A 26224-nucleotide genomic window follows, 5' to 3' on the forward strand; every position below is an offset into this window, starting at 1 on the left:
TATAAGCCTTTCAAGTTGCCGATCTATTTAATTTTATAACTCTTTGCTTAAACATAATACTCAACGAAGAAAACTGATTTTCTAAGTCCAAAAGGGGCAATAATTATTGCAAAAAGCAGGATGGAGTTATGTTTCTTGCTGTACAGGGTCAGCTTATGATGGTGAACAAGTGTTGTAAGTTTCAAAGCAATAGCTTTGATAGTTTAAGAGAAAAGGTTGACCTAAACATAAAACTTAACCAAGAAATCTGATATTTTCTAAGTCCAAAAGGGGCCATAAATCTTGCAAAAAGCAGGATGGAGTTATGTTTCTTGCTGTACAGGGTCAGCTTATGATGGTGAATAAGTGTAACATGTTTTAAAACAATAGCTTTCATAGTTTAGGAGAAAAGCTGACCTTAACATAAAACGTAACCAAGAAAACTGATTTTCTAAGTCCAAAAGAGGCAATAATTCTTGCAAAATGCAGGATGGAGTTATGTTTCTTGATGTGCAGGGTCAGCTTATGATGGTGAACAAGTGTTGCAAGTTTCAAAGCAATAGCTTCATTAGTTTAGGAGAAAAGGTTGACCTAAACATAAAACTTAACCAAGAAATCTGATATTTTCTAAGTACAAAAGGGGTCATAAATCTTGCAAAAAGCAGGATGGGGTTATGTTTCTTGCTGTACAGGGTCAGCTTATGATGGTGAACAAGTGTTCCAAGTTTCAAAGCAATAGCTTTGATAGTTTAGGAGAAAAGATGACCTAAACATAAAACTTAACCAGCCGACACCGATCAAGTGATGACAATAACTCATCATTTTTTTCCAAAAAATCAGATGAGCTAAAAACTGTAACTGTCTCAAAAATTGGAGCTGGGTACAGGTCCTTGAAAATGCCAATTTGTCCTTGGGAAGTCTTTGAATTCAGTTCCCAGATTTCTGTATGAACCCTGGAGATTATTCTGCTATGTTATAAATACAGCTGTATTGCCCTGACCCATCAGTACTCTCAGTGCTTTGATTTGGATATGGCATCTCTATTGAAAGACTGTTTCTACAAAACCTGTGTCTTGAGAATGACCTTTTGACCTTGCTTCTGAACAGTTTGGTGAACATTAAATACACATCATCAACAGCTATTTAAAGCTTTTTTCTATTTCTTGCTTTGATGGCACTGAAATGCATATCCCTTAATGCAAACTTGAGAGAAGTCCAACCAAGGGGGCTTAAGATCAGGTTTGGTCCAAGTTCATAAGCAGCAGCTGTTAAAAGGTTTTTGAGACCCGTAACCCTACATCCAGTTAAGACAGTTTTGCACATTTGGATCAAAAAATTTTCTAGTGTAGAATTTAATTAAACTTTGATTATTTAAAACTTCAGAATAGATTTAGAAAATTCAGCAAATAAAACCAAGTTAGGGTTGTGTGCTTGATTTTGTGCTAGACTATTTGAAAAATTTTAACCTCACACAAGTTTTCATAATGGGAGTCTGGGAAAATCACATTTTTGATAACATTTTTGCAGATAGAATTTTTTCTACAATGTAGATTTATATGAAACTTCTCAGTCGTAAATAAACATACGGCCTAAAATATGGTGAAACAAGAGCTGTCACTATTAGTAACAAATACCCCTGAAGCCTGTCCAAGAATGCTGCAGTTGTCTGCGCAAAATATGCTAGAACAGTTTAGGTATGAATCATTTTGTGACCTTGTCCTTGACCTGAGAGACCCGGGTCGTAAGCGCGACACACCTTCTTCCCAATATGGTTAACATTAATTTTGTCTCAAATTATTTTCAAATTCCTTAATAAATGTCAGAGTTATGGACCAGACAAGAAACAGACCATGTTAGTATTTGACGTCTAAGTATGACCTTGACCTTGGAGCTAGGGGTCTGGGTCTTGTGCATAACTAGTCATCCCATTATAGAGAACATTTATGCCAAGTAATTTTAAAATCCCTTCATCGATGGCAGAGTTATGGATCTGACAAGAAACACTCCATGTTAACCTTTAACCTCGAAGTGTGACCTTGACCTTAGAGTTAGGGGTCTGGATCTCGTCTCGTTATTGGAAATATTTGTGCCAAGTTATTTCAAAATCCTTTTATGGACCCGACACGAAACAGACTCTGTTAAACTTTGACCTCTAAGTGTGACCTTGACCTTGGAGCTATGGGTCTGGGTCTCACATAAGACATGTCGTCCCATCATGGTGAACATTTATGCCAAATTATTTCAAAATCCCTTTATGGATGGCAGAGTTACAACCCAGACAAGAATTTACATGGATGCACGGACGGACACACGGATGTTCGGACATTGTGATTTTAATATGCCCACCTTTGGGGGGCATAATAAAATGTATGGGTCTGTGTGTTTGTATTCCAGATATCTGCCAATGATTAAAGAGATCCACATATTTCCAGGTGATTTTAAGCTGTTTTTTTCAAATTATCTAATGCATCATATGTTTTAACTTAAGAAAGATAGTAACATTGACTTTAAAACGAATTTACTCATGTGTTAGCATTATTTCATACAAGGCAGTCTGAAAGACAGCTATATTCTCGGCCTGTCACAAATTGACATACGGGCCTTATTTTATATGTATTGTAAATGCAGGTATTGCATCATCTTTTTGTAAATTTTTGAATTATTGAGGTAAATGTCAGATTTCACGCATGAAATACCTCTCATGTTTTTCTGTATTTCATAACTTAAATTTCCATGTAAATTTCATTAAATTCTGTTCAGTAATAAGAAAGTTGATATTTTATAAACTTCAGTAATTTATGTTTTTATCCCCAAAACCACTATAATGGGCCTCAAATTGTCAATTTAAATTCGCGCCAAAGTAGTTAGATTCCCCGGCTATATCGTGAATCCCGTGAAAATGACAATAGTCGGAGTCCACGGCTTAGCCGTGAATCCCATGAAATTTAGTATTTGGCGGGACATTACCCTTTAAATAGACTGGACTAGATATGCCTTGCGCACACCACCTTACGACTTTATAGACGAATCTATGTCTGAATTATTTTCTTGCTAGAAATTTATGCTCGATCGAGGTAAGAAATTTATTTGTTAGATTTTTGTATGATTTTTGCATTACGATTTTTTTGGGGTAAATTTTTGTTCATTCTACAGAATTCTGTAACATTTACTTTTCGGCATATGATTTTAGCTAGTTTCGGTATGTCAGGATGATTTATTAAATTTTCAGACTTTTGTAAATTATTTCGAAAGAGGAATCTAAAATGTTTCATTTATATAAGATGTAAAATTTGTACTGAAATTTGTAACATGATATTTATAAAGTACTTTGTTTCAAAAACTTATGTCAAACATTTCGTTATTATGGAACGCCATTACTGCATTGTATTGTTATGTATAAATTTATATGGCAAGTCTAGTACCATGTATATATTATTGTAATATGAAATTGTGTGACAGTCTATTGCATACACATACAATGTCCGTTTTAGTGTATGGCATTAGATATTATATGGATGCCAACTATCATATAACGTTTGATTTACATTGAATTTTGTTAATTTGTAGTTGTAAATAATAGCTGCAGTTTATCATGTCCGTATCTATAATGTTTCATCATATACTTTTCATATCATTTCATACTTTAACTTTAGTCTTTTAAGTAAGTAATCTTTGTAATATGGAAGTAATAAGTGACGTATTTTAATCATGTGACGTTTGAACTTAGTAGCACATGTTTTGTATAAGTAGCACGTATTATTTATGGGAGCCTACGGAGGTATGGTGTACCCAAAGGAGCAGTTTTATGCCCTGACTTATTTGTTTTGCTATGGTGCTTACCATATGTTATATATTTTAGCTTCTTCCGCCAGACGATTTTACCTGGTGACGTCATAACCCGGAAGTACAATGCCCGAGGTTCACTTGTCTTCACTCGCCTGGATGTGATATTCCCAGCGCAGAGCTTTCGTCCCATGGTTGTGCCGTAAACCGCAAAGACGATGATTTTTGTTATCCTTTGAAGTCAGCTCAGGGATGCAATCACCTACCACCATAGGGAGCCAACACGGAATCAACGTATTCACGGTTTAAAGGGACTGAATTTAGAAGCTACGTTTTGTTTGTGCTACTTAAAGTTCACAATTGAATTAAAGAACTGTGTCACGTCAGATTAGAATGGAATTTAAGAACTTTTGTATCTAGAGATACTGAACTTTTTTTTTTTTTCTTTCTTATAATCAGTTTTTTTTTCTTTTCATATCTATTCATTGTTAATAATCATCTTATGTAAATAAATTTGTAAATATTGTAAAGGGTGTTGATTTGTTCTGATGGTTACTGTCGCCGGTACGGCCTTTCCTGTCACACGGCCGCTGTTATGGATAGTGAAAGGGTCGATGGTACTGGGTGGAAGCATTGACTTTGTTAAATATATTTTATAGTCCATGTATGAGGAAACTAGAACTGTCACAGGAGTGACCAATACCCCCACAATACGGTCACAGAAGAATGGCAACCATAAGAAAGACATAGCCACAAGAAGGTGCAATTTAAATGTACTTGACCTGTATTTTATGAGGTTACACCTGTGTACCAAAATTTATCTAAATCTGTCAAGCCTTTCAAGTTCTTGTCTGGCAAAATTTAAGTTGGAAAGGGGCCATAACTACATAAAAAATTGGTGGTTTGTAGACAAAGTCGAACTTAAGAGATACAGAATGGACACAAAATGGAAGGCTCAAACCTTTGACCTCGAGTTGTGACCCTGACCTTGAGCCGACATGGCTGACTCATGTGTTCTGCACATCGTCTTGATAAGGTGATCACTTGGCCCAAATTTCATGAAAATCCTTCAAGGGGTTTAGGAAATATAGAGCGGACACAAAATGTTACGGACAGACTGAAGGACGGAGACCATTCCTATAATCCCCCACCCCTCCTGGCAGGTGATTAAAACTAATTTTCACTGCTGTTTGCTTAATTCAGGTTTTATTCTACATTTTCAGAATAAATGTCATTACGCCATTACTTCTAGTTTATCAAACCTTGCAAACGTCCATCCAATAATGTTACAGACCAAGTTTAAATAAGATCTTTCAAGCATTTCATAAGAAGTTGTTTAAAGATTTTTTTAGCTTTAACAAGTGAAACCATCTGAATGAATTGAGAGAGAGAGAGAGTTACATGAAACGATACTATGGAACAAGCTTAACGAGTTGTTTATGTTTTTTTCTATCTTTAGATCTTGTAGCCTCTAGCAAAATAACTTAAACAAATTTATAAAAGGACACAAAATTACATAAACTTGGATTCATTAACTGCCAAAAATAGCTGAAATACATAATACACAGCAATATAAGACTATACAATTTTAGTGAGTTCTCAAGATACATGTAAAAATATTGAAAATTACACTTATAGTATCAGTTTTATCATCAAGTATCTAAACAGATTAACATAAGCCCCACTCTCATAGGGCATATAAAACCATATCTACCTAGTTCAACAACCATTATATACTGTAAACCTAGAATTGTTTTCGTGCTTTTCATATTAGCGCCTTTTGTGGGTAGTATATTTCTGTGAAATTAAATAGCCGCAAAAAACTTGAAAGCTTCTAGCTTCATCTTAAATATATCGCTATAAAATGGTTCTGTGCTTACAAATACCTGGATATTAATAACTCATATTCTAGTACTATAACTGCATAACATGTGTGCACAAATCCACATTATTTCAGTCGATTGACAAAGTACTTATGTATGAAGTAACAGCTTTTTCAATATCGATCCGTCAGTGGATAAAAACAAAAACAATATGCATCTATCGACTGACATATAAATGTAATTTGCAGTCGGCAGCCAATACAATATATTATTTGTAATTAAAATATTGTGTCTATGTCTGCGAAGTGATGATTAATTGCCTATTTAAATGGCAAACAAAATTAATGACAGTGTAATATCAGCAATTTACCAACTGTCAATAATTTGGGTTGTGAATAACCGTTGATATGGATGAAAAAGATTAGGGTGCATTTACAATTGAAGGGTACAATAAAACTGAACATTTTCGATAATACTATAAATGCAACTATGCAGTGATACTCACATTAGTATACTAAATATGTTCACTTGCGATTCCATTTTTCGCTGGATTTGCGATGGATATGATTCTGCGAACATTTGTATCCGCGAAAATGTCCACGCTTTGAAAAACGCAAATTATAGTATGCGCGAACATTTCTAGGTTTAAAGTAATATAATTTAAATCTTGAAAATTCAAGATCAATCAAAAGTATAAAATCAACATGCAATAGGACCACCATTTAAAATTGCAAAGAACCAAAATAGAATAAACTACAGCTATCACTAAAGGTGATGAATGTACCCCCCGCATGCACTGACACAGTACACTGCAATTTGACGCACACAAGATTGCATAATTATGTGGACTGTATGTATGTAGACTGTATGTATATAGTATAGTAACAAACAAGAGGGCCAAGATGGCCCTAGGTCGCTCACCTAAGAAACACTCCATAACAGTGTAAAACATGTTTGACCTAGTGATTTCATGGAAACAAATATTCTGACCAATTTTCATTAAGATTGGACCAAAAAATTGGTCTCTTGCGATAAAACAAGCACTTTCTTAGATATGACCTAGTTTTTGACCCTAGATGACCCATGTTCAAACTCGACCTAGATTTTATCAAGGCAATCATTCTGACCTAAATTCATGAAGATCAACCGAAAAATACAGCCTCTATCACATACAGAAGTTTTTTCTTTGATTTGACCAAGTGACCTAGTTTTTGACCTCAGATGACCCATATTCAAATTCGACCTAGATTTCATTAAGGCAATCAACCTGACCAAATTTCATAAATATCAACTGAAAAAAACAGTCTCTATCGCATACACAAGATTTTTCTTTAATTTGACCTAGTGACCTAGTTTTTGACCTCAGATAACCCATATTCAAAACCGACCTAGTTTTCATCAAGGCAATCACTCTGACCAAATTTCATGAAGATCAATTGAAAAATACATCCTCTATTGCATACACAATGTTTTTCTTCGATTTGACCTAGTGACCTAGTTTTTGACCCCAGATGACCCATTTTCGAAATCAGCCTAGATTTTATCAAGGTAATCATTCTGGCTACATTTCATGAAGATCAGTTGAAAAATACAGCCTCTATTGCATACACAAGGTTTTTCTTTGATTTGACCTAGTGACCTAGTTTTTGATCCCAGATGACCCATTCTCGAACTTGGTCTAAATTTTATCAAGGCAATCATTCTGACCAAAATTCATGAAGATCAATTGAAAAATACAGCCTCTATCGCATACACAAGGTTTTTACGTGATATGACCTAGTGACCTAGGTTTTGACCCCAGATGACCCATTTTCGAACTCTGCCTAGATTTCATCAAGGTAATCATTCTGACCAAAATTCATGAAGATCAATTGAAAAATACCTCCTCTATCGCATACACAAGGTTTTTCTTTGATTTGACCTAGTGACCTAGTTTTTGACCCGAGATGACCCATTTTCGAACTCGGCCTAGATTTCATCAAGGCAATCATTCTGACCAAAATTCATGAAGATCAATTGAAAAATACAGCCTCTATCGCATACACAAGGTTTTTCTTTGATTTGACCTAGTGACCTAGTTTTTGACCCGAGAAGACCCATTTCTGAACTCGGCCTAGATGTCATCAAGGTTATCATTCTGACCAAAATTCATGAAGAAGAATTGAAAAATACAGCCTCTATCGCATACACAAGGTTTTTCTTTGATTTGACCTAGTGACCTAGTTTTTGACCCGAGATGACCCATTTTCGAACTCGGCTTAGATTTCATCAAGGTTATCATTCTGACCAATATTCATGAAGATTAATTGAAAAATACCACCTCTATCGCATACACAAGGTTTTTCTTTGATTTGACCTAGTGACCTAGTTTTTGACCCGAGATGACCCATTTTCGAACTCGGCCTAGATTTCATCAAAGTTATCATTCTGACCAATATTCATAAAGATTAAATGAAAAATACAGTCTCTATCGCATACACAAGGTTTTTCTTTGATTTGACCTAGTGACCTAGTTTTTGACCCGAGATGACCCATTTTCGAACTCGGCCTAGATTTCATCAAGGTTATCATTCTGACCAATATTCATGAAGATTAATTGAACAAGAGATCACAGAGTGATCTTGGCGCCCACCAATGTGCCATTTTTGGGTGTTCCAAATTTCAAGACTTATTGACTAGCTCAAGGTCAAATTTCATTTCTGTACACAACACTGTGCATATGGTCCAAATTCGAAAGCTGTAGCTTGAGAAATGTGAAAGTAGGTCACTAGGTCAATGTCAAGGTCAAAGTTTGTTTCGGTACACAATCCTATGCATGTGATCTAAATCTGAAGCCTGTAGCTACAGAAATGTGAAAGTAGGTCACTAGGTCAATCTTAAGGTCAAAGTTCATTTCGGTATACAAAACTATGCAAGTGGTCAAAATTTGAAGGCTGTAGCTTGAGAAATGTAAAAGTAGGTCACTAGGTCAAAATCAAGGTCAAATTCTATTTCGGAATACAAAACTACGCATGTGGTCCAAATTTGAAGCCTGTACCTTCAAAAGTGTGAAAGTAGGTCACTAGGTCAATGTAAAGGTCAAAGTTCATTTCAGTACACAAAATTATGCATGTGGTCCAAATCTGAAGGGTATAGCTTGAGAAATGTAAAAGTAGGTCACTAGGTCAAAATCAAGGTCAAATTTTATTTTGGAATACAAAACTATGCATGTGGTCCAAATCTGAAGCCTGTACCTTAAAATTGTGAAAGTAGGTCACTAGGTCAATGTAAAGGTCAAAGTTCATTTCGGTACACAAAACTATGCAAGTGGTCCAAATTTGAAGGCTGTAGCTTGAGAAATGTAAAAGTAGGTCACTAGGTCAAAATGAAGGTCAAATTTTATTTCGGAATACAAAACTATGCATGGGGTCCAAATTTGAAGCCTGTATCTTCAAAAATGGGAAAGTGGGTCACTAGGTCAACGTGAAGGACAAAGTTTTTTTCGGTACACAAACCTATGCATATGGTCCAAATTTGAAGGCTGCAGCTTGAGAAATGTGAAAGTAGGTCACTAGGTCAAAATCAATGTCAAATTTCATTTTGAAACACGGAACTATGCATATGGTCCAAATTTGACGCCTGTACCTTCAACAAGAGCACCGCCTTGCGGGTGCTGACGCTCATCTGATTTTTTTTGTGTAATAGAAATATTGTCCTACCCATGATTTTCTAAGTCTAAAAAGGGCCATCATTCTTGCAAAAAGCAGGATAGAGTTATGTTTCTTGATGTACAGTGTCCACTTATGATGGTGAAAAACTGTTGCAAGTTTTAAAGCAATAGCTTTGATAGTTTATGAGAAAAGTTGACTTAAACATAATACTCAACCAAGAAAATGATTTTCTAAGTCCAAAAGGGGCAATAATTATTGCAAAAAGCAGGATGGAGTTATGTTGCTTGCTGTACAGGGTCAGCTTATGATGGTGAACAAGTGTTGCAAGTTTCAAAGCAATAGCTTTGATAGTTTAAGAGAAAAAGTTGACCTAAACATAAAACTTAACCAAGAAATCTGATATTTTCTAAGTCCAAAAGGGGCCATAAATCTTGCAAAAAGCAGGACAGAGTTATGTTTCTTGCTATACAGGGTCAACTTATGATGGTGAACAAGTGTTGCAAGTTTTAAAGCAATAGCTTTGATAGTTTAGGATAAAAGCTGACCTAAACATAAAACTTAACCAAGAAAACTGATGACTTAAACATAATACTCAACCAAGAAAATGATTTTCTAAGTCCAAAAGGGGCAATAAATCTTGCAAAAAGCAAGATGGAGTTATGTTTCTTGATGTACAGGGTCTGCTTATGATGGTGAACAAGTATTCCAAGTTTCAAAGCAATAGCTTTGATAGTTTAGGAGAAAAGTTGACCTAAACATAAAACTTAACCAAGAAATCTGATATTTTCTAAGTACAAAAGGGGCCATAAATCTTGCAAAAAGCAAGATGGAGTTATGTTTCTTGCTATACAGGGTCGGCTTATGATGGTGAACAAGTATTCCAAGTTTCAAAGCAATAGCTTTGATAGTTTAGGAGAAAAGCTGACCTAAACATAAAACTTAACCAGGCAACGCCGACGCAGACGCCGACGCCGACGCCGATGCCGACGCCGACGCCGACAACCGCTCAAGTGATGACATTAACTCATCATTTTTTTTCAAAAAATCAGATGAGCTAAAAATGTGAAAGTAGGTCACTAGGTCAAAATCAAGGTCAAAGTTTTTCCAGTGCACAAAACTATGCATGTGGTCCAAATTTGAAGGCTGTAGCTACAGAAATGTGAAAGTAGGTCACTAGGTCAAAATCAAGGTCAACTCATGTCAATGTTCATCTTGCCACTCAAAAATATACATGTGGTCCAAATTTGAAGGCTGTAGCTACAGAAATGTGAAAGTAGGTCACTAGGTCAAAGTCAAGGTCAACTCATGTCAAGGTTCATCTTGCCACTCAAAAATATACATGTGGTCCAAATTTGAAGGCTGTAGCTACAGAAATGTGAAAGTAGGTCACTAGGTCAAAATCAAGGTCAACTCATGTCAAGGTTCATCTTGCCACTCAAAAATATACATGTGGTCCAAATTTGAATGTTGTAGTTATTGGCAAGAACATTTTAAAAGCTTTTCCCTATATAAGTCTATATGAACCATGTGACCCCCGGGGCGGGGCCATTTTTGACCCTAGGGGGATAATTTGAACAAACTTGGTAGAGAACCACTAGATGATGCTACATTACAAGTATCAAAGCCTTAGGCTTTGTGGTTTGGACAAGAAGATTTTCAAAGTTTTTCCTTATATAAGTCTATGTAAACCATATGACCCCCAGGGCGGGGCCATTTTTGACCCTAGGGGTATAATTTGAACAATCTTAGTAGAAGACTACTAGATGATGTCACATACAAAATAGCAAAGCCCTAGGCCTTGTGGTTTTGGACAAGATGTTATTCAAAGTTTTTCCCTATATAAGTCTATATAAACCATGTGACTTCCAGGGCGGGGCCATATTTGACCCCAGAGAAATAATTTGAATCATCTTGGTAGAAGACCACTAGATAATGCTTTAAACCAAATATCAAAGCCCTAGGCTCTGTGGTTTTGGACAAGAAGGTTTTCAAAGTTTTTCCCTATATAAATCTATGTAAAATATAGAAATAAACAAAGGGCCATAACTCACTCATAAATTGTTGAACCAGTCTGATTTTCAGGGGGACACAACTAGGGTACCAACACATCATTCTGACAAAGTTTGGTAAAAATCCCCCCAGTAGTTTCTGAGGAGATGCGATAACGAGAAATTGTTAACGGACGGACGGACGGAATGACGGACGGACGGACCACGGACGCAGAGTGATTTTAATAGCCCACCATCTGATGATGGTGGGCTAAAAATACAGCCTCTATCGCATACACAAGCTAAATGTTGACAGACGACGGACGACAGACGACAGACGCCGGACGCCGGACATCGAGCGATCAGAAAAACTCACCTGAGCATTGCTCAGGTGAGCTAAAAACAAAGTCCTATAACTATGCAGAATATTTATCTAAAAGAACATAACATGCACCATGCACAACCAGGGTTGATACTGATCACTTGTGTGAAGTTTCATTAAATTATGTGCATGGGTTCAGAAGATTAGGCGCGCACAAGATTGCATATGCAGACTGTATGTACATAGTATGTTAACAAGAAACAAAGTCCCATAACTCTGCAATTTTTGTCGTTGAAAGAACCTAACATGCCCCATGCACAACTACTGTTGTTACTGATCACTTGTGTGAAGTTTCATTAAATTGTGTCAAGGGGATGAGGAGAGATGGTGCACACAAGCTTGTGTCTACGGACAGACGGACAACCTGAAACCAGTATACCCTCCCCCTACAACTTTGTTGTCAGTAGGTACAAATATCTGACACTGTTCAAAGATTTAATATAACACAAGTTTAGTGGATAAGAGTTTCACGTAACTTAAATTATTTTAAGCAGTGCGGTATTTTAAAGAAAAAGTAAAAGTTGTGGGAATGAATTTTTGTCAATAGAAATAAGAGGTTACATAGAAATCCCACAGAAAACCATGTTTACAAACTGCAAATTAAAACAAGAGCTGTTCGTACGACAGCACGCTCCACTATTCAGCGATTTGATAGTAAAATGAATATATGTCTCAATAAGAGACCTCTACTTTAATTAATTTATTTATTTATTTGGGTTTTATGGCGCACAAACACAGTATAGGTTATATGGCGCCAAACAGGACTACAAATTTTGGTTCCACATCTCATTTACATCGAAATAAAAACATGAGGTATGGAATCAAAATTTGTATACCTGCTGGAATCACAGAGTTACAGCAAAACCAAAGGAAGTTACACAAAGGGGCATAATTCTGTCAAGAACACAAATACGAGTTTACCACACATGCAGATGATGATGGTAAAGATAGTAGACATGGAGCAAGCAGCTTGCACATTCACTTGCTATAATATTGTGCTCTCTCCATGTGAAATGTCACTGCAATTTAATCCTCTGGGCAGATTAAAAAGCTTACGCAATGTCACTAAACTAAAATTAATATTTGTTTGTACAATTGTTTGAGAAATTATGAGTGTAATAAATTTACGAGTGTGACATATTATATGCAATTAATAGGTCGTTATCATTTTACAATCAGTCAAATTACTGATTATAACTTCAGCTTTTTTTATGAAGTTTAACAAGTCAATTTAAACAGTAATATAATTCAATTTTCTCTCGATTTTTCTCACTTTTTTTGTTGGTAAAACAATTGCTTCACTGACTGTCCAACTTCTAGTAACAGAAAAATGTCCAATTTTTCTTCTGTCCCAAATTTTAGGTACGAAAAAATAATTATTTTGGCAATTTTTGAGGGTGTCCCAACTTTAAGGGAATGTAGGACGTTTTGGCCAGTGGATGTTTTGGCCCGGACGTTTTGGCCTAGGATCTTTCGGCCTATGATTTTTTGGCCAGGCATTTTTTGGGGGTAGGACGTTTTGGCCAAAAATAAATTGTGGTTCCATATCATGCAAAATATGGTCTGGAGATTATTCTAAAAATTGTTATAGTCAACGAAGTATAAAAACATTTATTTTTATAGCTCTTTGTTATAGTGTAAGTAAATAAATGAAACTGATAATAAAACATACTCATGGTATTTTATTTTTATTTCTTTATAATCTTTTTATATGTATATATATATATATATACATTGTGTATGTGTGTGTGTATGTGAAAATATTTGCCATTTACAACAAATCAAGAGTTATGAAAATAAATTTTATTCACAATTATTTTTCTTAAAAAATGATCAATTATACTGTAACATATGATAACATATTAATATCCATATCATATTTTGCATATTATGGAAATATTTTTTTTTTGGCCAAAACATCCTACCTCAAAAATTTTCTTGGCCAAAACATCTTAGGCCAAAAGATCCTAGACCAAAACGTCCAGACAAAAATGTCCGTGGCCAAAACGTCCGTCCTCCACTTTAAGGGTGTCCCAAGACTTGGGAAAATACGGTAATCCAAAAGGGGGCAAAATTTTGCCAAAATACATGTCAGAGTAATGGGACTTGACCGAGTTAGGTTGGTAATTGACCTAGATAAAGAAAACATAAGTTTCAAAGCTATATACCTTTAAGTGACAGCTGTATGTACTTGCATGTAAAACTTTACCAAGAAATGTGGAAATTCCACGAAAACCAGATTTTCAATTGCATCACGCCAATAGGTTCTTTAAAAAAATAGTCGTTTTACAGATATCTTTTATTATATCTATGACCATACTTTTCTAATTTTAGTTACCCAATGGCATTTTAAAATGACCTTTTTGTCACCAAAAAAAAAAAGAAAAAAAAGAAAAAAAAATTTGTTTGGAACTCGGTGAGATTTGAACCAACACCCTTCCATTTCACAGAACAAAAATCTATTTTTTATTTCAAATATGACCCCATTTTTCTATTTTTAGCTACACTGACCTTGACCCTGATCCAAGTGACCTCAAAAACATTCTCAACCTTTTGTGTTTGATATAAGCTATCTACACACCAAGTATACTGACAATAAGTGTACCCAAACTAAATATATTGAGTGGAAACCATTTTTCTATATTTAGTAACAGTGACCCCAAATACCATTCAAAGCTAACTTTTCAGGTAAGCTTGCTGTGCACAAAGTTTGGTAGCAGTAAGTAAGGCCAAACTAAAATTATAAAGCGGAAACCACCTTTTTGATGACCGCACTGAGAAATAAAATTTCTTTTAAAGAAAAAAAATCTATTTTAAGTAACTGTGACCTTGACCAAATGGCATTATAATGACCTTTTTATCATAAAAAAAAAAAGCAAAATAGAAAGAAAAATTTAGATCTTAGTAGGATCTGAACCGACGCCCTTCCGTCACACTGACTAAAAAGTAGCTTTTGGCCCAACGCTCTAGCCAACGCGCCGCCATGGAATTTTCTAAGTGTGAAGATTAAATAAGTTATCATGACCTTGAACTTGACCCCAATGACCCATATACAATCCCAACCTTGGTTTTTCTATAAGCTACCTATAGACCCAGTTTAATTTCAATATATCAATGTAAACTAAAGTTATTGTGCAGAAACCAATTTTTCTATTTTTAGAAAGAGCGACCTTGACCTCGATCCAAATGACCCTAAATGTAATCCCAACCTTAATCTCCTTACCATCTATCTACAGGTCAAGTTTGGTGCCTATAGCTTATTCCAAACTAAAGTTGTTGTGCGGAAACCAAGTTTGACACCCGAATGCCCGCCCGACGACATACCCCAATCTAATAACTGCTTTTCTACAAAAACCTGGTTAAATAAAGGTAAGATGCTGACGCCAAGGTGAGTAGAATAGCTCAGACTATTCTTTGAATAGTCAAGCTAAAAAAAATCACATTCCTGTTCAATATAACAAGAGGACCATGATGGTCCTGAATCGCTCACCTCTTCCCACATGACCCAGTTTTGAGTATGACATCGTTTTTTCTATTATTTGACATAGTGACCTAGTTTTTGAGCTCATGTGACCTAGTTTTGAATTTGACCTAGATATTATCAAGATAAAAATTCTGACCAATTTTCATGAAGATCCATTGAAAAATATGGTCTCTAGAGAGGTCACAAGGTTTTTCTATTATTTGACCTATTGACCTAGTTTTTGAAGGTACTTTCGAACTTGACCTAGATATCATCAAGATGAACATTCTGACCAACTTTCATACAGATCTAATGAAAAAAATGGCCTCTAGAGAGGTCACAAGGTTTTTCTATTATTTGACCTACTGACCTAGTTTTTGATGGCACGTGACCCAATTTCGAATCTGACCTAGATATCATTAAGGTGAACATTCTGACCAATTTTCATGAAGATCTCATGAAATATATTGCCTCTAGAGAGGTCACAAGGTTTTTCTATTTTTAGACCTACTGACCTAGTTTTTGACCGCACGTGACCCAGTTTCGAACTTGACCTAGATATCATCAAGATGAACATTCAAACCAACTTTCATACAGATCCCATGAAAAATATGGCCTTTAGAGAGGTCACAAGGTTTTTCTATTATTTGACCTACTGACCTAGTTTTTGAAGGCACGTGACCCAGTTTCGAACTTGACCTAGATATCATCAAGGTGAACGTTCTGACCAATTTTCATGAAGATCTTGTGAAATATATGGCCTCTAGAGAGGTCACCAGGTTTTTCTATTTTTAGACCTACTGACCTAGTTTTTGAAGGCACATGACCCAGTTTCGAACTTGACCTAGATATCATCAAGGTAAACATTCTCACCAACTTTCATAAAGATCCCATCAAAAATGTGACCTCTAGAGTGGTCACAAGCAAAAGTTTACAGACGGACGCACGCATGCACGGACGGACGACGGACGCTGCGCGATCACAAAAGCTCACCTTGTCACTTTGTGACAGGTGAGCTAAAAAGGCCAAAGAAAGTGGTGTTTTAGTTTTCCTTGTCTAAAACATGGTAGGAATAGATAGTGACCCTCAAGTTAAAACATCTACTAAGTGTCTGTGTATCATTCAGTGATGCTCATCATGGTCTGCTATACGGTCTCCCACTGCTATAAGAACACATACACCTGCTGTCAGCCCAACCAGTATCACCAAATGTAACCACAGAATAACAATCTTAAACAATGGAACATTCTGAAATAAACAATACATCTATTTTTTATAAATAAAAAATGACATTTAACATTTAAACTGGTTGCAAAACAAATAGACAGAACTTGTGCAAAGTGGTTTCATTTTGTTGAATAGCATGAAATTTTCTTGAAGATCTATAAATCTAATGACTATTTGGCAGGCAAAAAAAAAAAAAACTTGAAAATAAACCAATCAATTTCTACCTACTGAATAAGTATTGTGAATCTGGGAATTTCACACACATACTTAATACAATCTATTGGTAATAAACATGTAAATCTGTCACAAACATCTAGACTTGTGTCATAAACATCTAGACTTGTGTCATAAACATCTAAACCTGTGTCATAAACATATAGCCTCATACCATAAACATCTAGACTCATGTCACAAACATGTAGACTTGTGTCACAAACTTCTAGACTCATAGACTCGTGTCTCAAACGACTAGACTGATGTCATAAACATTTAGACTCATGTCACAAACATCTCGACTCGTGTCATTTACATCTAAACTTGTGTCACAAACATAAAGACTCATGTCACAAACATCAAGAGTCATGTTACAAACATGTAGACACATGGCACAAACATCTACATGTAGACTCATACACTCATGTCACAAATACCTAGACTGATGTCACAAACATCTAGACTGATGTCATTAACATCTAGACCCTTGTCACAAACCTCTACAATTTTTCTAAAATGCCTTCAACTGCAAGACTCACCAACCAGCTGATCAACCAATCATAAAATTTCTGCTATATACTCCATCTCAACATTGTTTGCGTAGGTATAAAGAAATTCCACTGAATAACTAGTGTAGTTACTTGTACTTACCTGGTGTCTTTCCTGTTTCTCCATTTCCCCTCCCACTGGTTTCAGTTCATATGCTTCACCTTTATTTTCTGCAAGAATAAGTAACTACATATATTTGTTTAATTTATGTAAACCTCCACCATTAAACAGTGTTTCAGTTTTATAATGGCTCAAACTGTGTTCCTGGATACTGAACCTGACTTGTCCTCCAAGTATAACTGACAATTTCTCCACATGAATCAGAGATGGAAGATAAACAAGTTCCCACAACTTGCCTTGTGTTGAAATGTAACAGAGAACTGTTATCTCCTGTAAGTACCAAGTTATCTGAATATTGATCTAGACATAAACAAGCCCTATCACTAATGATGATGAACTCCCAGACAGTAGCTTATTGTCAGAGGAACAGGGGTATTGAAAATATGATGCATTGCATTTGTATATTGTATAGGAAGAAAATGTACAAAAATGCACAAAAAATGTTGTGCAAAACTGTATCAAATCTCCATTTCATTGCTGTACCTTAAAAAGAAGAAAGTAGGTCAGTAGGTCAAAATCAATGTCACTGAAAGTCTGTTTTGAAATCTGGCAAATGGTTGCTGAGAAACAGCCCAGACATATTTCGTCTACAGACGGACTGACGTACGGACTGGAATCCAGTATAGCCCCCAGATACTAGTACCACTTTATTACAGGGTAAGTACAATGTTGTGATCATTACCTTGACCTTCAAATAAGACCCTGGCCTTGAACCTAGTGACCAAGGTTGTGTGCTCTGCATGTCATCTTAATGAGGTTAACAACTAAGAAGATATGGAGCAGACATGAAGTTGACCTTCATGTTTGACCTTGATCATTGACAAGGACCGTAACTCTGGTGTGACTGATTAAAATCCCAAATAAAACACCAGGTGCACAACTTCACATCTTATATAACAATACCATAATGTTTTATGTTTCTAAGTCAAATACTTTTTGAGATAATTGGATACAAACATGTATGCTATTTATGCATATTTTTAACTAAACCATATGCCGAAACTGAAGTCTGACCAACAGAAATCTGGAACAAAACCTTGTCCAAGTCAAGGCCCATAACTCTGGTATTGCAGAGTGAAATCCAACTAAGGTGCACAACTTCACATGTTGAATAATATTCATATTATGTTTCATGACCTTAGGTCAAATACATTTTAAGATACATGCAACACAAACATTTATGTCCTTTTACGCATTCTTTGGCTGAAAGAAATCTCTAACAAAATCCTAGGTGCACAACTTCACATACTGAATAAATTCCTGAATTGTTTCATAATCCTAGGTCAAATACATGTGACACAAACTTTTAGGCCCTTTCTATGCATATTTTGACTAAGTCAAGGGCCATAACTCTGGTCTAGCTGTGTGAGATCCAAGTTAAAACACCAGGTACACAACTCCACATGCGGAATTACGATCATGTGAGGTTTGATGACTGGGATAAATACTTTTTGAGATACGCATGACACAAATTCTGACAGACAGACGAACATATGCAACTTTAAGTGCTCCCAAAAACTTTTGGGGGGCACAAAAATGACCTCTGACAATGACCTCTGGCAAGAGATGGGTCTTAAATATTACCAATTCAATTACTATCACATGTTAATTGTTTGTGCCTAGTATTTGTATATCCATCCATGCGTACAAAGCACGAAAAATTGAAGTATTACCTTATTTCAAACCCATTTTTCCTTCCCTATTGAGAAACTGTGACCTCAGGAGTGTTAAGAAGCTTTTCCTTTGATTTGACCTGGTGACCTAGTTTTTTACCCCAGATGACCCAATATCGAACTCGTCCAAGATTTTATTGAGGGTAACATTCTGACCAAGTTTCATTAAGATTGGGCCAAAATTGTGACCTCCAGCCAAATTGTTGACGACAGACGACAGATGGACACCAGACACAGGGCGATCACAAAAGCTCACCTTTGAGCACTTTGTGCTCAGGTGAGCTAATGATAATTTTTTCCTAGGTCAGGGGCCATATCTCCTACAATACTGAATGAATCCGGATGCGAAACCCCAGGTGCACAACTGCACATGCTTACCAACATTCCTGTAAACTTTGGTGACTCTAGGTCAAATACTTTTGGAGCTACGTGCGACACAACATTAAAATGACCAATTTTTAACTAAGTTAGGGGCCATAACTCCTACATGACTGAATGAATCCGGACAAGAAACCCCAAGTGCACAACTGCACATGCTGACCAACATTCCTGTAAACTTTGTTGACTCTAGGTCAAATACTTTTGGAGCTACGCGCGACACAACATTAAAATGACCAATTTTTTACTAAGTCAGGGGCCATAACTCCTACAAGACTGAATGAATCCGGACGCGAAACCCCAGGTGCACAACTACACATGCTGACCAACATTCCTGTGAAGTTTTGTGACTCTACGTCAAATACTTTTGGAGCTAGGCGCGACACAACACTAAAATGGCCAATTTTTACAAAGTCAGGGTCAAGAACTCCTACACGACTGAATGAATCTGGACGCAAAACCCCAGGTGCACAACTACACATGCTGACCAACATTCATGTAAAGTTTTGTGACTATACGTCAAATACTTTTGGAGCTAGGCGCGGCACAACATTCTCGGAAGGACGGACGGACAAGAGCAAATCTATATGCCCCCACCACTCATGGGTGGGCACAAAAATACAGCCTACCTTTCTGTGTTTGGCAGTCATATACAAATGATATGATTTCAATAAGAGCACACCAGCCTATGGCCACCCAGAGTACAATTCTCACATATTCTGGTACAAATGCTCCTGTTAGAATGGTCCCAGAGAAAATATTCATAACTGAAAGTAGATAAATAAATATTTTCACCTTTTTTGGAAAACAGGAATGATGCCAACATTGTAAGACAGATGCCCCCTGATAATGCTCCATAGAATAATATATAATGTCAAAATATGGCTGACTGAAAAAAAATCAGACATAAACTCCCAACAATATGTACATGTCCACTTGATCTTAATGAGGTATATCAAGTTTAAGGAGCAGTTCAGTTCACACTGTACAAAATTAATGTAGTTGTAATGTTGTAAAGTAAAAACAGGGGCATAACTCCAGATACAAGGCAGTCTGAACGACAGCTAAATCCCCCGCCACTGCTATGGATAGTGAAAGGGTAAACCTTTGATTTTAGCTGTGACCTTGACCTTGAACTGACATGGCTGACTCATGAATTCTGCACAACGTCTTGATGAGGTGATCATTTGACCCAAGTTTCATGAAAATCCTTCAAGGGGTTTAGGAGATACAGAGCTGAAACCTTTGACCTTCAGTTGTGACCTTGACCTTGAGTTGACATGGCTGACTCATGAGTTCTTTATGAGGTGATCATTTGACCCAAGTTTGACGAAAATCCTTCAAGGGGTTTAGGAGATACAGAGTGGACACCAAAATGGAAGGCTCAAACCTTCTACCCTTAGTTGCGACCTTGACCTTGAGCTGGCATGGTTGACTCATAATTTCTGCACATCATTCTGATGAGGTAATCATTTGACCCAAGTTTTATAAAATTCCTTCAAGGGGTTTAGGAGATATAGAGCGGACACGAAATGGAAGGCTCAAACCTTTGACCTTCAGTTGTGACCTTGACCTTGAGCCGACATGGCTGACTCATAAGTTCTGCACATCGCCTTGATGAGGTGATCGTTTGACCCAAGTCTGATGAAAATCCTTCAAGGGGTTTAGGAGATATAGAGCGGACACAAAATGGAAGGCTCAAACCTTTGACCCCAAGTTGTGACCTTGACCTTGAGCCGGCATGACTGACTCATGGGTTCTGCACATCGTCTTGATGAGGTGATCATTTGACCCAAGTTTTATAAAATTCCTTCAAGGGGTTTAAGAGATATAGAGCGGACACAAAATGGAAGGCTCAAACCTTTGACCCAAAGTTGTGACCTTGACCTTGAGCTGGCATGGCTGACTCATGGGTTCTGCACATCATCTTGATGAGGTGAGCATTTGACCCAAGTTTTATAAAATTCCTTCAAGGGGTTTAGGAGATATAGAGCGGACACAAAATGGCAGGCTCAAACCTTTGACCTTGAGTTGTGACCTTGACCTTGAACCGACAAGGCTGACTCATGGGTTCTGCACATCGTCCTGATGAGGTGATCATTTGACCCATGTTTGATGAAAATCCTTCAAGGGGTTTAGGAGATATGGAGTAGACATGAAAGTGTTACGGACGGAAGGACGGACGGACGGAAGGATGGACGGACGGAAGGACTGACGGAAGGACGGAAGGACGGACGCAGACCATTCCTATAATCCCTCCGCCACGGCGGGGGATTAAAAATATTCAGGACCCAAAATATGCATATGTTCTTTTCATGCTGATGGTATATATCAAGTTTCATCTAAATTGAATGCAAACTGTAGGAGGAGTTGAGTACACAAGGAACAAAGTAGTTGTACTACTGTAAAGTCAAAAACAGGGGAATAACCATGCCTTCCAGCATGGCCTTGCAAAAAAGTAGGAGAAAAGTAGGAGTTCCCTACACAAAAAAGTAGGAAAAAGCAGGAGGTTTGCAGACAAAAAAGGAGGAAAAGAAGGAGGTTATTAAAGTAAAATTTGCAATGCTTACCTTAATAGCAGATAATACTACATCTAAACCAGGCCTGGAACCAGACATTTTTGACTGGAGAGGTGGGGACACCAGTCTAGAACGACTAAGGTGCATAGCGAGCACTAAGAGTGGGTAGGTATTGGACAGGTGCCTTTTGCCCATGTCTAGGGGGTGGGGAACTTCCCCAGGAAAGTTTTTGAAATACAGGTAAGAAATGGTGGCCTCTGGTGCATTTACTGGTGTCTGTACTCCCCTCATTTTAGGGCAGGGGGCTCTCTCTCCTGGAAATTTTTGAAATACAGCCCTCTTGATGAGGAGGGGGGAGGGAGGGGCTCTCCCCTTATATCTTTTTCTGTCAAGCAAAAAAGTAGGAGAAGTAGGAGGTTTTCATCAAAAAGTAGGAAAAAGTAGGAGGCATTTTAAAAAAAGTTGGAAAATGTAGGAAAAAGTAGGAACTCCAAAAGGCCGTAATAACTCAAGATAAAACATTTAGACTGACCAAATTTTTAACCCATCTGATATTCTGACCAATTTTCATTATGTTTGGACCAAAAATGTGGCCTCTTGATTGTAAACAAGCATTTTCTTTTATTTTACCTAGTGACCTAGTTTTTGACCCTACAAGACCCAGATTAGAACTTTTCCAAGATTTCATGGAGGCAAATATTTTGACAAAGTTTTGTGAAGATTGGAGCAAAAATGTGGCCTCTAGAGTGTAAACAAGCTTTTCCTTTGATTTGACCTAGTAGCCTAGTTTTTGACCCCATGTGAGCTGATTCAAAATATTTCAAGATTTTTTGATAAACATTCTGATCAAGTTTTATGAAGATTGAATCAAATATGAGGCCCCTAGAGTGTAAACAAGCTTTTTCTTTGACTTGACCTGGTGACCTAATTTTTACATCTACTTGACCACGATAAGAACTCATATGAGATTTTATGGAGACAAATATTCTGAACAAGTTTAATGAACATCAGATGAAAATGCAGCCCTATTGCACACACCAAGTTTTTCTTTGATTGAAGGAGTGGCCTAGTTTTTTAATGCAGATTACCTATATTCAAACTTGACCTAGATTTTATCAAGACAAACATTCTGATTAAATTTCACGAAGATCCAGTGAAAAATGTAGTCCCTATTGCATACACAAGGTTTTTCTTTGATTTGACCGGGTGACCTAGTTTTTCAACCCAGATGACCCATATTCGAACTTGACTTAGATTTCATCAAGACAAACATTCTGATTAAATTTCATGAAAATCTAATGTAAAATGCAGCTCCTATTGCATACATAGGGTTTTTCTTTGCTTTTTTTGAGTGGGTAACCTAGTTTTTGATCCCAAATAACCCAGATTCTAACTTGATCTAGAAGACATCAAGACAAACATTCTGGCCAATCACCATGAGTTTTAAACTTAATATATGTGGTCTCTATGAGTGTTAACAAGATTTTCCTTTGATCTGGCCTAGTGACCTAGTTTTTGACCCCATATGACCCAGTTTCAAACCTGGCCTAAAGATCATCAAGATAAATATTCTATCAAGTTTCATGAAGATATGGTCAAAAATGTGGCCTCTAAAGTGTTAACAAGCTTTTCCTGCAATTTGACCAGGTGACCTAGTTTCTGACCCCACATGACCCTGATTCGAACTTGACTTTGAGGTCATCAAGACAAACATTCTGACCAAGTCTCATTAGTTTCAAACTTAAACTGTGGACTCTAGAGTGATGACAAGATTTTCGTTTGATCTGGCCTACTGACCAAGTTTTTGACCAACATGACCCAGTTTCGAACTTGACCTAGAGATCATCAAGACTAACATTTTGACCAAGTTTCATAAAGATTGGGTAAAAACTGTGGCCTCTAGAACAAGGCAAGTTGATACATGACAGACGACTCAGACTGGTCACAATAGCTCACCTTGAGCATGAGGAAGCAGTAGTGGACAGAAGTAGGGGAGGGGGTATTAAAAAAAATTAGTAGAGTCAACATCGTACTTGCCACTACCTCTATTAAGCGATTTTTGTATTAAACGACCAGTCAAAATCCCTCCCGAAAGTTTTCAGTATATAAATTCATTCCATTAAACGACGTTTTTAATGTAGTCCCGACAGGTAAAATATTTGACAAAAGTATCTATTAAGCGACCGGGTACCAAAATTCTACTGGGCATTTCTTCATCTGTGTAATTAGCGAGTACGTTTGGCACGTGACTGAAAGCAATTAACTTTTGTATCAGTCAAACTGACAAACAATCTAGCCATAATTTTCAAGGCTTGCGGACTTGGAAAACTGTTCACGATGTTAAAACAGATTTTGAAACCATAAATGTATGTTCGTAATAAATACAGTTACATTAACAGTTAAAAATAACTTTCCTTTTCATCTGACTGAAATTCATTAAGAGACCATTCCATTAAGAGACCACTTCTTAGCAGTCCCTTGGGTGGTCTCTTAATACAATGTCGACTGTATCAAGAAATACAAGTAATTAGAAGTAAATAAATCTGAGGAGGTTTGTGGGGTGGGAGATGAGGTAATGTAGGTGGGAGCGTGAATGAATTTAGTAGTTCAGGAACATCCTAGTGAAATAATTTTGAATTCTGGTGTCAATTTTCTAGAAGAAGGTTTTAAAAGACTTTTAGTTTTCCATATAGCCATAAAGAGGAAACTAGGCCAATTCCATGGAGGCCAAGTTTTTAATGAAAAGAAACAGATATTGGTAGAGGGTCACCAAACGAACATTGCTGTCAAATTATTTTGAGACAGGACCAGCAGTTTAATAGAAGAATTTTAAAGCTTTCCATAAAGCAATATTTGGAAAACTAGCCCCACCTCTCAGTGGTAATGTTTTTAACAAAACAAAATGATTTGAAGGAATTTTGAAGATAGTCATGTAAGGAACATTGCTGTGAAATTATTTTGAAATTAAGCTTGCAGTTTCAAAGCAGAAGATTTTCAAAGTTATCCATAGCCATATAGGAAAATCAAGCCCTGTCCTCTGGCGTCCATGCTTTTTAACAAACAAGAGGGCCATGATGGCCCTATATCGCTCACCTGAGTTTAATTGCTTGGTTGAACAAATTTCTTTGCGAATGCTTCAAAAACAAAAAAAAACAACTAGAAAATGCTTTTGTAAAAAAGTGCATGTCTCCCCCAATGCAAAGTCCTATAGGCAAGAAGTCAATAGGGTTCAGGAGCGAAAGTCAAAGAGACACTGATGGTTGGCTGCAATAGGGATCATCTACTTGGCATGTCCAGTCATCCCGCTAAATTTCAACACTCTTGGCCTAGTGGTTCTCAAGTTACTGTTCAGGCTCCTGTGACCTTGACCTTTGATCAAGTGACCTCAAGATAAATAGGGGTCATCTACTCTGCATGTCCAATCATCCTATTAAGTTTCAACATTGTAGGTCAAGTGGTTCTCAAGTTATTTCCAAAAACTGATTTTACATGAACAGGCCACTGTGACCTTGACCTTTAATAGACTGATCCCAAAATCAATAGGGGTCATCTACTCTGCATGTTCAATCATCCTATGAAGTTTCAACATTCTGGGTCAAGTGGTTCTCAAGTTATTGATTAGAACTGGTTATCAATGATCAGGCCACTGTGACCTTGACCTTTTAACGGAGTGACCCCAAAAACAATAGGGGTCATTTACTCTGCATGAACAATCATCCTATGAAGTTTCAACATTCTGGGTCGAGAGGTTCTCAAGTTATTGATTAGAAATGGTTTTCCATGTTAAGGCCCCTGTGACCTTGACCTTTAACAGAGTGACCCTAAAATCGTTAGGGGTCATCTACTCTGCATGACCAATCATCCTATGAAGTTTCATCATTCTGGGTCAAGTGGTTCTCAAGTTACTGACCGGAAATGGTTTTCAATGTTCAGGCCCCTGTGACCTTGACCTTTGACGGAGTGACCCCAAAATCAATAGGGGTCATCTACTCTTCATGATCAATCAACCTATGAAGTTGCAACATTCTGGGTCAAGTGGTTCTCTAGTTATTGATCGGAAATGGTTTTCAATGTTCAGGCCCCTGTGACCTTGACCTTTGACGAGTGACCTCAAAATCAATAGGGGTCATCTACTCTTCATGACCAATCACCCTATGAAGTTTCAACATTCTGGGTCAAGTGGTTCTCTAGTTATTGATCGGAAATGGTTTTCAATGTTCAGGCCCCTGTGACCGACCTTGACCTTTGACGGAGTGACCCCAAGATCAATAGGGGTCATCTACTCTTCATGACCAATCATCCTATGAAGTTTCAACATTCTGGGTCAAGTGGTTCTCTAGTTATTGATCGAAAATGGTTTTCAATGTTCAGGCCCCTGTGACCTTGACCTTTGACGGAGTGACCCAAAAACAACAGGGGTTGTCTACTCCAGCAGCCCTACAACCCTATGAAGTTTGAAGGTCTATGTCAAATGGTT

General features: G+C 37.1%; 1 protein-coding gene and 1 long non-coding RNA gene across 2 annotated transcripts in view; both read right to left on the reverse strand.

Moving 5' to 3' along the window:
* Nucleotides 1-1003: 1003 nt before the first annotated feature.
* LOC128550340 (uncharacterized) lies at nt 1004-2605 on the reverse strand. Its single transcript, XR_008368226.1, has 2 exons — nt 2130-2605; nt 1004-2001 (listed from the first exon to the last, which is right to left on the reverse strand). It is a non-coding gene; the product is annotated as an uncharacterized LOC128550340 (long non-coding RNA).
* A 1715-nt stretch (nt 2606-4320) lies between these two features.
* The window catches only part of LOC123535601 (uncharacterized), a 251998-nt gene continuing 230094 nt past the window's right edge, over nt 4321-26224 (reverse strand). The window contains exons 17-19 of the mRNA XM_045318314.2: nt 19858-19995; nt 17160-17227; nt 4321-16316 (exon numbers count right to left, since the gene is read on the reverse strand). Of these exons, the coding sequence (XP_045174249.2) occupies nt 16191-16316; nt 17160-17227; nt 19858-19995 (332 nt within the window). The 3' untranslated portion in view covers nt 4321-16190. The remainder of the gene's footprint in view (nt 16317-17159; nt 17228-19857; nt 19996-26224) is intronic.

Source organism: Mercenaria mercenaria, chromosome 17 (assembly GCF_021730395.1).
Source record: "Mercenaria mercenaria strain notata chromosome 17, MADL_Memer_1, whole genome shotgun sequence".
NCBI lineage: Eukaryota > Metazoa > Mollusca > Bivalvia > Venerida > Veneridae > Mercenaria > Mercenaria mercenaria.